At 43.5% G+C, this 16,997-nt stretch overlaps 1 protein-coding gene across 12 annotated transcripts in view; it reads left to right on the forward strand.

The window, feature by feature from the left end:
* Positions 1-1,800: 1,800 nt before the first annotated feature.
* The window catches only part of QKI (QKI, KH domain containing RNA binding), a 160,278-nt gene continuing 145,081 nt past the window's right edge, over positions 1,801-16,997 (forward strand). For 3 of the 12 annotated variants that reach the window (XM_027552003.1, XM_027552000.1, XM_027552001.1), the window contains exon 1: positions 1,835-2,068. In XM_027552003.1, the coding sequence (XP_027407804.1) occupies positions 1,927-2,068 (142 nt within the window). In that variant the 5' untranslated portion in view covers positions 1,835-1,926. Of the gene's footprint in view, positions 2,069-3,156; positions 3,366-16,997 lie in introns of those variants that run through there. The other 9 variants (XM_027552006.1, XM_027552007.1, XM_027552005.1 and 6 more) reach the window with 8 other exon arrangements.

Raw genomic sequence — 16,997 nt, forward strand, 5'->3', positions numbered from 1 at the left:
CGGTTATTTCTGCATGTGTGCAAATACCAGTGTTGACTTTGCGCTTTTCCAACTCAGGCACCCGCTCCTCGGTTCGCCTCGCCATCGCGGCTGCATGGGATCATTACTGGACACCGAAGCCGTCGCGAAGCGCTGCAGACGGCGCTCCCGATCTGCTCCGGACTCGGCCCCGGCGGTGCGCGCGCCTCGCCGCAGCGGCTCAGGGGAGGGCTGGGAGCCACGGAAGCGCGGATGTCCCCCACGCCCGGACCCCGCCGCACCGCCCCGGCTACGCCGTCTGGGGGGCCACGGACGCCCACGGTGGAGGGGAACCCGCCGCGCGACCCCCGAGGCCGGAGGCGACCGCGAGGAGCCCGGGGGGATCGCCGTGCGCGCCCACCGTGTACCCGTCCTGGCGCAGGACGGCCCGGGGGCCGGGAGCGGAGACTACGCTACGTCGCCGCCCCCGCGGGCCCGACGGCCGGGCCACCGCGCGGTGGTAGCGATGGTGGGGGTTCCCCACACCTGGACCCCTAAGCCACCCCGGCACGCGGCCCTCCCCCTCCCCCTCCCGGGGCGCGCCCCCTCCCCGGCCCCGCCCCGCCCCACGCAGGCGCGCGGCAGGCCCCGCCCCTTCCCACTTGGCTCGCGGGGCCCTGTTGGGGGCGGGGCGACCCTCGGAAGGGGCGTGGCCGCCGGCCTCGACGCACGCACGCACGCGCTCTCGGGCCTCACGGCTACGTGTCGGGCCACGTGACGCCCACCCCGAAAGTCCCCCAGTGAAGCAACAGGACGTTAAAAAAAAAAAAAAAATGTGTTTTGGGGGGGGGGTGGGGGCGGGGAGGGTGGCTGAGTGGCTTTTAAAAAACCTATAGTAACGGGGGAAGGGGACGGGGCCGTGCGGCGGCGAGCGCGGCCCTGACACGCCGTAGCCCGTCCCGCTGGAAACCCCACTCCCCCTAACGCCAGAGTCCGACCGCGCCGCCAAGAAGAGCCGGCCCGGCGGCACCCTCTCACCCCCCACACACCCCAGTCCAAAACACCGCCGCCGCCCTCCCCTGTCAAGCGGCCCCTCCCTCCGTTCTCCGCTCGCCCGAAGCGGCGACCCTCCGGCCCGGCGCCCAGGCCGGGCTTGCCGTGCGCCACCTCCGTCACGCCAGCCGCCGCCGTTCTCCTCAGGCCGCCTGAGGGAGACGGCGCGGCGGCGGCGGCGCCTGGGCCGGGGGCCGCGGGGGGCGGCGGGAGGAGGAGCGCGCCGGCCGGGCCCCGCTAACGGCCGCCCTGCGCGGCCCCGCCCGCCGCCCGCCCCCGGCCCTCCCCGCGCCGCCGCCCCTCCCCCCGCGCCGCCGCCGCCGCCGCCGCCGCTGGCAGCGCCGCCTGAACTGAGGCGAACTCCGCCGCCAAGTGAGTGAGGAGGAGGAGGCGGCGAGGAGGAGGAGGAAGAGGAGGAGCGGAGTCAGAGCGCGGCGGCAGCGGCAGCGGAGAGGCGGCCGCGGCGGGGACCAGCCCAGAGAGACCCCGAGCCCGCGGCAGAGGCGGCGGCGGCGGCCGAGCGGGCGCGACCAGCCGAGCGAGCGAGCGAGCGGGCGGGCGAGCGGCGGCGGCGGCGGCCCGGCTCCTCCTCGTCCGGCGCCGAGCGGCCCCGCGCCCGCACTCGGCCCGCGGAGACCCGCCTCCCGCCCGCCGGCCTCGTGAGGGACGCGCCGAGCCGGCGGCCGAGGAGCGGCGGCGGCGGGCCGGGAGCGCGTCGGGCCGCGGGCGGAAAGTGCCTGCGGGGGCGGGGAGAGCGCGGCGAGCGCGCGGTCCGGCCGCCCGGGCGCCCGGCGCGGGAGCGGAGCGGAGCGGGACGCCGAGTCCCGAGCGGCCGGCGGCCGGGGCTCCCCGCCCCTCCCTCCCTCTCCGGCGGCGGCGGCGGCGGCGGGCGGAGTGAGCTGCGGAGCCTGGAATATGGTGGGGGAAATGGAAACGAAAGAGAAGCCGAAGCCCACCCCAGATTACCTGATGCAGCTGATGAACGACAAGAAGCTCATGAGCAGCCTGCCCAACTTCTGCGGGATCTTCAACCACCTCGAGCGGCTGCTGGACGAAGGTGAGTCCTGCCCGGCCCGGCCCCTCGCGGCCCGCGCCCGGGCGGCGGCCCCTCTCCCCGGGACCCGACGCCCGCCGGAGTGTGGGGAGGGCGGGAAGGTCGCGCGGCCGCCGGCGGGGGGATCGTGCGCCCGGGGCCGGGGAAGCCCGGGCGGGGCGCACGGAGGCGGCGCCGAGGCCGGGGGGCGCGGGGCGGGCGGGCCGGGGCCGCGGCTCGGGCGGGACCCGCGGGCGGGACGCTCCCCTTCTACCCCGGGCTTCCTCACCCCGGCCCGGCCCTGCGCCGCTGCCGCCCCGGCGGGTGCGCTCGGGGAGGCTGCGGGGCCGCCGGCTCCCGGCCCGGCCTCGAGCACCGCGACGGCCCCGAGCTCCGCGGGCCTCCCGGGGAGCAGCCCGGCCTCGCCCGCCTCGCGCCTCGCGGGCGCCTGAAGGACACCGGCCTCGGGGCCGCTGCCGGAGGGGCCACCCCGCCTCCGTCCCCCATCGGAGGTCCTGGCGGTTCCCCGAGTGGGGCTTGTGCTTTTGTTTTGGAAGTTTGCGCAGCTTGTAAATACTCGAGGGGACCGAGGACCGTGGGGCTGGGTGAATTAAAAGGCATCCCAGAGCCGACCGAAAGTACAGCCGCCGTAGCCGAAGGCGAGAACAAAATGACAGCGGAAAGCACTTTTCTGTCCTTTTGTTTGGGGAAGCGAGCCCCGTCGGGGAGTTTTAAGTTCACTTTCGGGGTGGGGGGGGGGTGAACGCGAAATACCGCGAGGACGCGTGCGGGCGGCGTCCGACTTGGAGAGAACTTGGGCGGAGAGCTTTCCCCCGGGGCCGCGGCCGCCTCGGTGTGTAGGACAGGAAGCCGAGGCGCCCGAAAGGGCGAAGACGAAGCGAGCAAAAGTTTGCAGCAGGGCTTCGTCGGCGGAGAGCTGCGAAGAGCGAGGACCTCCGAGGACGTTCGTTCCGGCCGACTCGAAGAGGGCTCGACCGAGGTCCGCCGGCGCGGCCGGGCCGGAGTGTCCCCGTCCGGGGACGTTTCCGTGGCCGCCAGGGGAAAGGCGACGACCACGAAGGGGGTCAGTTTTGAAAATCGAGTAGCGTGGAGTTTCTTTTTTTTTCTGGTTAGAAGCATCTCCTTGAGGACTGTTCGAAGAAAACGGAAAACTGCTGCATAGCGATGAACATTGGATTGTAGGTTTTTCGCAAGGATTTTGAGAGATTTTTACAACAGACCTGGGAGAAAGGAATCTGAAGGTTGGGGAGTTGGAATGTCACGCAAGAACAAAAGACCGGAAATATCTGCGTGATAAAAGGTGGTTGAAGAAGCATCCCAGGAGCTTTGGTTACCATGAAAGTCTCAGAAACAACTCGAAAGTTAGAAAACTGTTGGATATTACTGTGTACTGTTTTTTGTTTGTGTGTGTGTGCTTATATGTTAAACATACGGCAGTAGATAGATCTCATTGAGATGAGCTTTTTGCCCCCGTAGTTGAAACAGCAAATCTGTTCATATCAAATTGTTCCGGGGAAAACTTGAGCTGTACCTTTAAGGGGTTCTGCTTTTCCTATTTGTGTTGGCATTTGAAAGATTGTGGAGGCAGAAAACTTTCTGGAATGTCAAAAAAAAAAAATTGTTGGAACTCTTAAATTGAGTATTTCCAATTGTGGGCGCTAAGGGGCGCCAGTTATTTTTTTTAAGCATAAGAGATGTTTGGAGCAAAATGTGTAACATTCTCAGTTACCTGACCTATATTAAATTTAGTTGAAACTTAAATCATAGGTTATTTTGTCATTCTGTGTCCGTATATATATTTGAAAACACTTCGGAACACTTTTATCACATTTCATGTGATTTCATGAATTCCACATGCGCTGTGGAAGTAATAACGCTATTTTTTCTTGGCACATTTTGATGCATTTAAAGTTTTAGTAGTATTCGTAAAAACTTTTGTTAAGCTTTTTCTTTAAGCCTAGTTGTATAGAAGAAATCCTTTATAGTCATTAAAGTGAAAATAGGCTTTGATTATATTAGGGTTAAAGTTAAGTTGAAGTCTGAATTAAAATGTTGGATTCAGTAAGACAGCATAGGAGATTATAAAAAGTTTGCAAATGTTTTCTCCTCATTTGTACTATTTGAAGTAAATAATTTGAGTTTCTCTGACTAGTTTTGAAAGATTTGTAGTGTTATGTTGGTCTGAAATCTCTAAATGGTAATTGAAGTTGGTTCTAATCTTTGGCATGATAATTTTTAATCTTCTAAATCTAGAATTCCAGTTATGTCCATTATTTCTAACAAAGGTTGGTTTGTTCGTTTCTCTCTGTTTGGAAATAGTAATCGTTTGAGTTTTAAATGTTGTAAACCACTGGTTGAGGAGGAAACAGTCTAAGTAATATGTATTTTTTATTTTTATTATGGTTTACTTCATCTCTGTCTCAGTCTCTGTTGAGTTTTAGCCTTTTCAACTCCCCAGCATAAAGAATGCTCCTGTATAGTAGCTAGGATGTTTAAAAAGGGACAGCATAATGACTAGGAAGTTTGATTGTTTTTTATCAGACCAGTACAAACAGGGAGGGAAGGGGGTTATTCCTTAGTGTGGAATAAGCTGCTTCCTGTAATTGTTAGCCTTATTATAAACTTAATTTGACTTAAAAATATTGGTTTCTGAAGTTCATCACGTTTTTATCTGTGCTGGATTGGATTTTCAATTTGGCACGTTGTCCTTTACTCCTTTGTGGCCTATCATTGTCCAAAACAAATTAATCTACTTGTTTGTGGTTAGGAATTATAATTTCCTTTGTCCATATGATTGGCTGAGGAATTCTTTTTAAATTTATTTAAAACTAAATTTCATTTCAGTGATTAATCAAGATATTGTACTTACTGACAGTAGTTGTATCTTCTGATAATTGGAAGTTTTGAATGAGTAGCAATTTTATTTTGAAATATTTTTCAAAAGCGTTAAACAAATTTCCTGGTCAGTTTGAGAATATTTATTTGCTCGGTTACACATTGGGGATTTCTGGGTTCTAGATTTTGTTTGGTTGATTAAAACTTGAATGCTTTAGAGTGAGCATTTTAATTTTATGCCAAGTTAACCTTTATATTTTGACTGTGGACTATGAACAGTCTTTTTTTGTTTACTGTGTTGGTTTTTTTGTTGTTGTGGGGCAGGGTGTCAGATTTTTCTCTGAAGTAACTTTATTTAGCATGGTTGTTTTTTTAGGTTGTTGAATGCATTCTAGGTTGGACCATGAAAGACATAGCATCAGTTGATAATTCTGATACTTACTTAGTCTTCCATTGAGATAGAGACGATCACAGATAAGTTTGAGGTTTTAAAGTGTTAAACTGCTCTTCCTTTAAAGAGAAGTTTTCCACTGAACCACCGTGGGACTATCCATGGGAAAGAATAGGTTTTTTTTTTGGGGGGGGGAACCTTCCCTTGTCGTGAAAATGAGACTTAAGCAGGAACAGTATTTGAATGCAAATTCTGTTTTAATAAAGTATTGCAATTTAGAATTGAGACAGTATAAAAGTAAAAATAAAGTCACTCCACTTAAAAATCCCAAATAGGGGAAAATGGAGATCTAGAGATATTAAAATTAGATTTTGAGTTTTCATTTTTAGGCAGATATGAAAGTTAATGTGAATATATGGTATAGTTTTTGAGGAAGGCTAGCCTAAATCTTCTTTTGTGAATAACTGAAAAAGTAGTGCATGGTTCAGAAAAAGCAAACGTGTTAGAGTTCACATTAGTGATCTGAAAAATTTGTGTTCACTTTTTCATGATCTTTTTTGGGGTTGGGGGGTGAGGAGAGATGTAAATTTTCTTTTTGACCTCAATTTATTTTTTCTCAGTTTCTTCTCCCTTTCTTACACTTCTTTTTTTTTTAAGAAATCTTGCTCAGTTTAGAATTACATGTTTTTTTTTTTTTTATTGAGAGGAATTTTGTTATATAAGTTTATTATAGTTGATTGTTTTTTTTCCCCCCTGATGAAGCATTGTTGACAATAATCAATATCTGTGACAAACTGATTTTAAGTTGAAGTAATGAATTTGTTCTTTAGAAGCAAAGGTTGTGCTTTTGTATGCACGGACCTTTGCATTATTAGTAATGAGAAAGAAGCTAGTTTTTGTCATCAGTTTTCTCCATTACCTTTTTTTCTCCTCACCCAGGAGGTGTCAGCAGCTATAATAAGGTAATAAAGGAAATGATAATTTGTATCATGGGTCATTTATTCAACATTTATTCAATACTTTTGAAGCTTAACTTCTAGACAGTGTATATAAAATGCTTGTACATACTATGATGCAGATGATTTCTTTTTCTTAACTTTATCCAGTTTACATGATAATGTACTTGAGTTAATAGAAATAGGTCTCTGCTAATCACATTTGCTAGTGTGTTTGGTATGAGCACCTTTTCTTAAATGGCTTTGAGAATATCAAATGAAAACAAGATAATTTTATCTTTTAATGCTTTGTACATATTTTATTCCTGTTGTTATCCCCCTACTAGTCACAATCCTGAAGTTGAAATGCATCCGTTTTTCATAAGAACAGATGGTTTTTGGCTTCCTTCTTAAGGGAAATAGATTCCTACAACAAAAGACATGAAGTGAACCCTCCTTCCCTTTCCTGAGCATGATTCAGGTGCTCCTTTTTTGAGGCCAGTATAAGGTTTTTGTTTCGTTTTTTGACTTTTTTTTTGGGTGTTAAGGAGAATTACACCAGTATGATTATAAGGGCAACTTTTATAATCTGACTGGAACCACATTTTATTTTACGTGAGAATTTACTTTAATATACTTTGATTTATAATGATGCAGTTGTAAGTAAAACTTGGCCTTACTCTGTTGGAGATGTTGGAAGTGCTATGCTGTTGTTTTAGTTTTTGATTACTTAAAAGTTGGAGCCCACTGAGCAGTTTTCTCTTACTTACATGTCAGCTATTGTGAGATATGTAAGGATCTATTTTAGGGTCAGCGGAAGGGGTCAGTGCATGGGCCCACGTGAAGAAGTCATAGTTAAAATTATGTGCTGATTTTTTATTTACATGATTGACAGGACTTTGTCATGTGCTCTGACCCCTCTTGTTTTGACATTGACAGTTCAGTGTGAATTCTACGTGCAAAAATGTATCTCTTAATGAGAACTTTTAGGAAGTGCTTATCCCTTTTTTTGAATTGGCATTGCAGTGTTCGGACTCAAAATAGCTAGGTTGGTTGATGCCCAAGTAAGATTTTTACAGGTTTATTTTCATTTAATAGAAAGCAAAAATAGCATTAATCTTTTCATAGTGAGTACAGTTTGTTTTGTTAGTGTGACTCTGTTACGAAATTTGACTATAAATATAACCCCCCGGCCTGTGTTAGGTACTACTCTCTGTATAGTTATCAACATACTTAACATGGTAATATCATCTCTTTTTTTGTCAGTCTCTGGTTTGTAACGTCATCTCTCTCTTTTGTTTGTTAGAAATAGTTTCTTAAAAGTGGCCACCTCATAGCCTGCATATGTGCAATCTCAGGTATTTGTTGAATTAATAAATAAGTTCACAGTTTAAATTCTTTTTTCATTTCTAGTTTCTCTAAAATACAGGATTAAGCAGATGGTTTTGGGTAATTAGAAAAAAAAGGTACACGTTTTTCTTAAAAATGGTATTTTTTAGAAATTTTAAAATATTTTTTGAAGTACACGCCCTCAAGGAGCTTAATTTTATTTTACTACCATTGGTATGAATGAGAATTAGAAAGATGAAGTTGCTTTACTTAAGCAGTAGTTTCTAGCCAGTCTTATACAAAGTGGATCAGTCCATAGGCAGAGAAGATCTGTCAGTGTTCATCTCAGCTTGTGCATGTTTTGGCATTTATGGAATTACGTAGGTGAACCTTCCCTTAGTCAGTTAAGTATAAAGGCAACATTCAGCCGATATGTATGTCTTGTACTCTGTGCAAAGCACAGTGAATATGAAAGACTTCTTTTCCCTAATGCTTTGATGTGCTCAGGATAAATAAGGACTATTTGAATGGTTTTAGTTTAGAGGAAAGCTGAGTAAACTTATGTGGCCGTTACAGTAATTTAACACAAATAGCAGGTTTTAAGACACAGGTGTTTATTGAAGCTAAGTTGAAAGTGTCATTACTTAGAAGACTGATAAATTGAAAATTTCAGTTAACTGAAATTTAATTCTCTTAAAAGGAGTCTACTTCTCTGCTTTATCCGTAACAGTGTTTAAAGTAAATCTGTCAAGAGTTTAACAAATATATAGCTTGTTGAAGTTAAGTGATTTATCCAAAATTCTTGTAATTAACAAGGTGATGACTGTACTTAATGTTCTCAACATTTCCTCAGTTTCCTGAAGCAGAAACTCATTTCAAAACCTAGCAATCCTGTCAAGTCTTAATAAAATAAACAGAATTGTGTTTATGTTCATACTGTTGTTTCATATATTTGATTCTAACCTACATATTTGTATTAAACTAAGTTTTGAGGTTGGTGAAATGATTCAGTTTACATTTAGCATTTCTTTCACATTACTTTTGTTAAAGCAGAATTTATCAACTTGAATGCTATTCAGGGAGGTTGAAGTCTCAGAAAAACATGAAAGTGCAGTTAAGTCCATGAAGCGGTCCTGTGCTACGCAGCCATGGTTGTAAGGAAGGGGTGTATGTGTTTGCATGTGTCCAAGCCTGCCTGTGTATAAAGGGAGCCATGCAGTGGATGTGAGCTGGCCTTGAAATCCTTGCGCATGGGTGCTGCAACTGTGAAGTTCAGAGCAAGCATGTTTTTCAAAGTAAAAATCTGTCTGGCCTCAGGATTAAAATGATTATGTATCAACAGTGGAAAAGGGAGTGGATATTAAATATCTTGCTTTTGACTTTAGTGCAGGACGAGTTGTTGTAAAGATGGGGCATGATCACCTGGTCATTTGCAGATTCTTGGAGGAAAAGTACGTAAGATACATATATTTATTACATTAAAAAGAAAGCGCTAGTAAAAAGCAAACTTTTATGCAGTTTTTACTTGAAACTTTTCCATTAACTCAATGTCATAATATTTTACAGGGTCTGAAAATTCATTTACAAAGAGTGTTTGAAGGGGATTATACGTGGAAAAAACAGGGAGAAATATGAAACATTTCTTAGATGCAGTTGAGTGTAAGGTGTGCTAAAGTGATGCCCGAAGATGATGGAATTTCAGAGCTACCAGGGATTGTGAGGTGGGGGATGAGGTTTCATTTCACAGGTGCAGAGACCGAGTTAGGAAGCCTTGTGACTGGTCCAGATCACACAGCAGGGTGGGGGCCTTGTGGGTTGACTGCGCTACTGCCTACAAGGAACAGAGGAGGAGAACTGCTGATGCCTTGGATTGTGGACATGATGGGGGAAAAAAAAAACACATGAGGGTTTTCCTGATTCTGTGAAATGTTGGGCTTCAGCAAAATGCTGGTCATAGTTTTGGAGCTAGAATACACACACACACACACACACACATTATTATTACACTATTACACTATTACACTATTCAGTGGTAGATCTTTATGATAATTGAAGGGCTAATAATAAAGTAAACACATTTTTAGAGAATTTCAACTCATTCACTTAAACTGATTAGTAGCCAAAGGATAGAGCTTTAGCTCTTAAAATAACATGGTGCAAATAAATCTAGTGAATATTGAGTATTGTTTCTACTCTTCATTACTGTAAATTCCTATTTTTGAAAACTACTCAAGAGGAAACTTGTGTCCGAGTTGACTATTGTTGGGCAATTTAAATCAGGACTATACACACTTGTATCAGTTTCAGATTAGCACAGGGCGGTTACAAGCATAGGGAGGCCACTCTGATGGCAGCAAAGGGCGGATGGTGATAAATCCCGCGGAAGTAGAGCCGCACTAGATGGCCCCTGCATCCTGTTCCCGAGGCCCACACCTGGAGCTTTCACTGTTTCCAGGAGATGCGAGAGAATTGAGGATAAACCACCGTTACTTGCCTTTTTACGGTAATGTGTCAACTCTGATAGAATTGATAAGAAGAAATAAACATTTCAAACTAAGACCATGTGTCAGTTGCTCTGAGATTCACTGCCCCCAATCCTTTGTTAGCGTCGCTGCTGCTGTCCCCATTGTGCAGTGGTGCCCCCAGTGTTAGAGCAGGCATTCGGGTGTTGACTGTGCATGGGCCTGTGTACACGTGTGTGCCGGCATGAACATGGAAATGAATGTGTGTTTCTGTCCATATGCTAATGAGACTTAGGTCGCAAAGTGGTAACAGTGCTTTGGCTTGGGAATCTGTTCATGACTTTACAGCTAACTGATTAGTTTGGTGATCTTGGACAAGGTCTGTAACCTTTCTGAACCTTAGTTTCTAAATAGAATTATCAGCTACGCTGGTAACTTCAAAATGCTCAGAAGATGGGGAGAATATTATACGCAAGAGAATTTCTTAGGCTATAAGGCAGCAGCATCTGACTTCTGTCAACATTTTCAGGTTGTTTTTCATAGGATGGGCAACCAGATAAGCAAGGCAGTTTGTAGAGAATGAGAGAAGAAAACAAAAAGGAGAAAGGTAAATTATCCAAATGAATATCACTAGTTTTTGTGTTTAGGAGAGTCATTCACTTCTAGCATTTTGGAAGTTCAGACACTGCTAAAGTGTCTAATAAGGATTTTTTAAGAAGTAGTTGGTATTAATAGGTGAATGGTATTATTAGTTGGTTTTTAATGAGGTGAATGGGAGGGTAAAAGATATTCCAGCAGAAGGGAAAAGTGAAGTAGTATCAAAACAGTGGTGATGTTTGATTGAAAGACTTTCATAAAAGTGTTTTTCAAGGAGGTTAGTTGAGATGACAGATGCGTCAAGAGAAGCAGTGAGAAGGAAGAGCAGGGCCAGAAAGCCAGTTTACAGCTTTATTGTGCTGGGCTCTGAACTGGGGCGAATGTTCAGGCTTTACTCTGTCCTGTAAGGAACCATTGATGACTTGGGTTGTATCAGGATGACATGATGAAATCTCTGGGGATAAACTAGCAAGAGTGTATAGAACAAATAGATTTAAGGAAGTAGACTTTGGACACTGGAGAATTAAGACAGTAGGGAATTTGGAAAGAATCTTATATTTTCTCCAGATATTTAAGAAAAAATATTTTTTGACTTTTCTGTGTTTTAGATTTTAACTTTTTAGAGTTTTTTTAAAATGGTATTTTAACTGAAAATATACATGCAAATTATTGTTTTCTTTACCTGTAAGTTACTGTATTCATATTAAAGTATTGAGAACACATGGGGCTCATGTTTTTACCTGTCAGTCCAGTTTTTGGTTACTTAGAGTTGAACTTTCATTTCTGTGTGAGTTAAAGAGAATTGAAGAAACTCTTGGTTTGGGGAATCTTGGGAATTTTTGACATAGTTTGACTTAAAATTTTTATTTCAACTGTACTTACCTAATACTGTTAAATATATGTTTTATCAAGTACAGTGAAGACTTGCTGGGAACTTGACTGCTTATTATCCATTTTACTGTGTGTGTGTGTGTGTGTCTGTCGCTCACTTGTGTCCAACTCTTTTGCCACCCCATGGACTGTAGCCTGCCAGACTTCTCTGTCTGTGGCATTTCCCAGGCAAGAATGCTGGAGTGGGTTGCCATTTTCTTCTCTGGGGATCTTCCCAATCCAGGGACTGAACCCAGGTCTCCTGCATTGCAGGCAGATTCTTTATTGTCTGAGCCACCAGGGAAGCCCACACTTTAATTTATTTAAGGTAAATTAGAGATTTTGGCATTCTATCTCTAAATATTTATATATCTCTTTAAAAATTAACAAGTTTTCTACATGGTAAATTCACACTGAACAAAATGGATTAATCCTACAATTCATGTAATAAGCAATCTGTAGTCAGATCCCCTTGTGTGCCAAGTTGGTTTGATCCTGTCGAACGCTTTGCAACCCCATGGACTGTGTAGCCTGCCAGATGCTCTGTTCGTGGAATTTCCCAGGCAAGAATACTGTAGTGGGTTGCCATTTCCTTCTCCAGGGGAACTTCCCAACTCAGGGATCGAACCCCATCCTGCATTGGCTGCGTCTTGGGCACTGCAGGCATATTTTACTGCTAAGCCACCAGAGAAGCCCCTCAGATTTCCTTTTATCTCCAGAATATTCTTTATAACTGAACTGGCTTGTGGAAATCAGAATCTGACTCAGAATCACTCAGTGAATCTGACTGTTAGAGCTTGAAGCCTTAAATCTAGAACCATCTCTCTCTCTCTTTTTTATGACACTGATGTGACTTTCTTGTTACTGAGCTTGTTCCTTTATGTCTTCTGTATCTGTTACTTTGGAATCCATCTAAGGATGGACAGGTTCAAGTATAACACCATGGGTGTCTCTTCCCCCTGGGAACCCAGTTTTGGTTCTGCCTGAGGGAACCTAGAGTATGTTCCCAATGGAAGAATTAGATAGATTCTTATTAAATAATTAATTTTTATTAAGCGTTGGTTTTCAAAGTAAAGTGTTGGTTTGCTAGCTAGCTCAAAAGATGACTAATGAATTTTTTCTGTGTTTCATGGTAATTATTAAGGGCTCAAGAATCTTAATAAACTCACTGCAATTAATATTCTTTTTGATGTTCAAGTTGTCACAATTTTGGCCTGTGATAATCTTAACTGGCTTTTGTGTCTTTTGAAAATCTTCCTTGTTTGCTGGGACAGTTTGATGCCCCAAACTCCTTGCCCCACGGCTAGAATTAACCCTTTCTGCAAGGTGTTTTTTTGTTTTTTTTTTTTTAGTGGAAATGGTACTAGAGATGTGAATTTAGTCCCTGAGCATATTGGTTGCTGTCAGGGTGAGGTTACTTCCAAGCCATTGGCCATTTTCTGTGAACAGAGCTCAACAGTTAATGAGTTCATGTTTGTACTTTCAGTTCAATCTTAACATTTATTTAATTTTATAATCGTATCTTTCTTTTTCTGCCAACACCAAAATAATGTGGTTTCTGACAGTGACAGAATTTCCTATTTACTTTATGCTACAATATAAAGAACATACTTTCAAAATAATATTGCTAATAATTGTAAAACTACTGAATATGTTTATAACATTTTTAATATATTTTAGACATGTTACAAATTATAGATACAACCAGTGATCTCTTATTCTTCCAATTGATATAATTTTCTTCTTTATTTCTTTGGATTTATTCAATTTGTAATAAGTATTTTTTTCTACCAAATCTTGTTTTTGAGCTTTTGATGTTGTCAGTTATTAGCTAAGTTCTTTTGCTGTTTTACTGCTGTTTCTATTAGTTTTTACCCCATGTCCAGCAGAAATTATGGGAAAATATATTTTATAATCAGGGGTTAGTGAGTGTGTGTATTTATGGAGATATGTTCCAGAGCGATAGAGAACTTTAAGATAACCTAAAAGGAAAAAGATTGTGCTGTTCAGGTTACTGCTTTGTATCTTAAGCTTAAGGATAGAGAGAGAAGAGAACATAGCAGGCAAAGTGTTTTAATTTAGTGAATTTTTCTGAATAATGTTGGTAAAAGAATAAGGATAGGTCTAAGCTTTTAAGGTCCTATGAGTTAGAGGGAAAAAAATCCCTAGGTAGAAATTAAGTATTGAATTTTATTTTTAAGTAGTTGCAAAATCTCTACTGCAGAGTTTTTGTCCTTAGGAACTTTGGTAGTAAGAAAGTTCTTTTCCAGCAGATGGAGATATTAGTACACAAAAGACAGTGTTTAGTGATTAAAATGTGTTGAGAGATAACTGTCTTGCCAGAATAGGAAATTTTTCTTCCTTAAATTGTAAGAGAAGAGTTGTTGTTCAGGAATATGACAAATATTAGTTGCTGAATTTAATTTGGGGGTAGTACTTAAATCAGTTGTGATATTTCTTTAAAGAGTTTTTTTTTAAGAGACCATATGTTACTATGTTGACTATATAAAATATGAATGGTTTAGGACATTGGATTGATTACAGCAATATTCTGAAATATCCTCTGCCTTTACAGCTTCGTTGTTTGAATAGTTTTGGTTTGTTTTGGAAAGGGACTGTGTCAAGTCTCTTTAAACGTATTGTTTGTATGTTACCTTTGCAATTCTAAAATCTTTACCAGGCCGTTGATTTCTGTTTATTAATCTAGGTATGAAAAAAAATGTGTGCCATAGTTTACTATTACATATTGTATAAAGAGAAAGTTCTTTTGGAGATTGTAGTTTTATTATAGTAATAAAAAATTATCAGCAGTAAAAGGTAATTTTGTCTCACTTTATTATCGTTTATAGCATTCCTTATCAGCTTTTTTTGGTTGGGTGAGTATTATATATTTTGCTTTGAAATGGCTTGCAATTTTAAGTTCCTTCTTAGGAACTTTTTGATTTGTGGAAATACGTGTTTTATTATTAGTTGCTGCATTTAAATTATGTTTCTAGTTGTTATACTGAGCGTTTTTTTTTTTTTTTTTTAATTGACAAGTCAGTTGTAAAACACCATTTTTCCTTCCATTACTTGAAGTTGAACTTGGCCATGAGAGAAGAAGGATGGATATGTTTTCTTCGTTAATATTTGGAGGACCAGGAAGAAGAGGTCTACTGTGGTGCCTTTGTAGAGTGGATAATAGCTTGCATTTTACACCCCCAGCCCCACCCCCACCACTTTTGCTCTTTTTTGTTATTCCTGAAATGTAGAGAATTGAAGATGCAAACTTTTTTTTTTTTGGCCTTGTGGCATGGCTTGCAGAATTTTAGTTACTCTAACTTATATGCAGAGTACCTCCTGAGAAATGCTGGGCTGGAAGAAGCACAAGCTGGAATCAAGATTGCTGGGAGAAATATCAATAATCTCAGATATGCAGACGACACCACACTTATGGCAGAAAGTAAAGAGGAACTAAAAAAAAAAGCCTCTTGATGAAAGTGAAAGAGGAGAGTGAAAAAGTTGGCTTAAAGCTCAACATTCAGAAAACTAAGATCATGGCATCTGGTCCCATCACTTCATGGGAATTAGATGCGGAAACTGGAAAGAAACAGTGTCAGACTTTATTTTTTGGGGCTCCAAAATTACTGCAGATGTTGACTGCAGCCATAAAATTAAAAGACGCTTACTCCTTGGAGGGAAAGTTATGACCAACCTGGATAGCATATTAAAAGCAGAGACATTATTTTGCCAACAAAGGTTCATCTAGTCAAGGCTATGGTTTCTCCAGTGGTCATGTATAGATGTGAGAGTTGGACTGTGAAGAAAGCTGGACGCCGAAGAATTGATGCTTTTGAACTGTGGTGTTGGAGAAGACTCTTGAGAGTCCCTTGGACTGCAAGGAGATCCAACCAGTCCATTCTAAAGGAGATCAGTCCTGGGTGTTCTTTGGAAGGAATGATGCTGAAGCTGAAACTCCAGTTCTTTGGCCACCTCATGCGAAGAGTTGACTCATTTGAAAAGACTCTGATGCTGGGAGGGATTGGAGGCAGAAGGAGAAGGGGACGACAGAGGATGAGATGGCTGGATGGCATCACTGACTCGATGGACGTGAGTTTGAGTAAACTCCGGGAGTTGGTGATGGACAGGGAGGCCTGGCGTGCTGCGATTCATGGGGTCGAAAAGAGTCGGACATGACTGAGCGACTGAACGGAACCAGGAATTGAACCTGGGCTCTGGGATTGAATGTGCTGAGTCCTAACCACTGGAGCACCAGCAAATTCCTGAAAATGCAAAGCTTAATTCACCTTTCACAGTACGGTGCTCAGTGGTCTCTGAATCCTTGGAAAGGTGGTGCTGTGAAAGCAGAGAAGTATCCTAGCATGCTGTCTTTGAACCTTAATGTGAATTATTTTTTTTGAAATAAATTATGTCATGAGCATTTTCCCCTCCCATTTTATATCATTTAACAATACGGTTTTTATGGTAACAGTTCATCTTATAGAGGTATATTATAATTTATCAACTTTTCACTATCGTACATATCATTTTGTTTTCAGGAAGCTTGAATGATGATATATCTGTGGTTTCAGAATTTTAATTCTTAACTGTTTAAGAAGCCTTAGGTTACTAAGTGTTGTAATTCTTTTATTTTTGTAATGTGGTGCTTGGAAAGCAGTGTTTTATGCTGCATTCCAGTAGGAAGTGATTGCTATTATGTGACATGCAATTTTTGAGTAATGTCAGTTGCAGATTTCACATAGTAGCTTTTAATGACAACATATTTATTTGAAGTTTTTTTATTCTGTTTGCAAATATTTGAATGTATACTATGTGTGGCATCTTAGGAAAAATACAGCAAAGCTTCAGATTCATTCCATACCTTTAAGTTGTTTGAGTAGTAGGGTAGGTCAGTCAGTTCAGTTGCTCAGTCATGTCCTACTCTTTGTGACCCCATGGACTGCAGCACGCCAGGCCTCCCTGTACATCACCAACTCCTGGAGTTTACTCAAACTCATGTCTATTGAGTCGGTGATGCCATCCAACCATCTCATCCTCTGTTGTCCCCTTCTCCTGCCTTCAATCTTTCCCAGCATCAGAGTCTTTTCTAAGGAGTCAGTTCTTTGCATCAGGTGGCCGAAGTATTGGAGTTTCAACTTCAGCATCAGTCCTTCCAGTGAATAGTCAGGATTGATTTCCTTTAGGACTGACCATGTGCAGTGATTTTGGAGCTCAAAAAAGTAGAGTCTGTCACTGTTGCCCTTGTTTTCCCATCTGTTTGTAGGGTAGAAAGAAAGTGACAGTCACTCAGATCAGATCAGATCAGATGACTCGCTCAGTCGGGTCTGACTCTTTGCGACCCCATGAATCGCAGCACCCAGGCCTCCCTGTCCATCACCAACTCCCGGAGTTGACTCAAACTCACGTCCATCGAGTCAGTGATGCCATCCAGCCATCTCATCCTCTGTCGTCCCCTTCTCCTTCTGCCTCCAATCCCTCCCAGCATCAGAGTCTTTTCAAATGAGTCAACTCTT

This window comes from Bos indicus x Bos taurus, chromosome 9 (genome assembly GCF_003369695.1).
Source record: "Bos indicus x Bos taurus breed Angus x Brahman F1 hybrid chromosome 9, Bos_hybrid_MaternalHap_v2.0, whole genome shotgun sequence".
In the NCBI taxonomy this organism is placed as follows: Eukaryota; Metazoa; Chordata; class Mammalia; order Artiodactyla; family Bovidae; genus Bos; species Bos indicus x Bos taurus.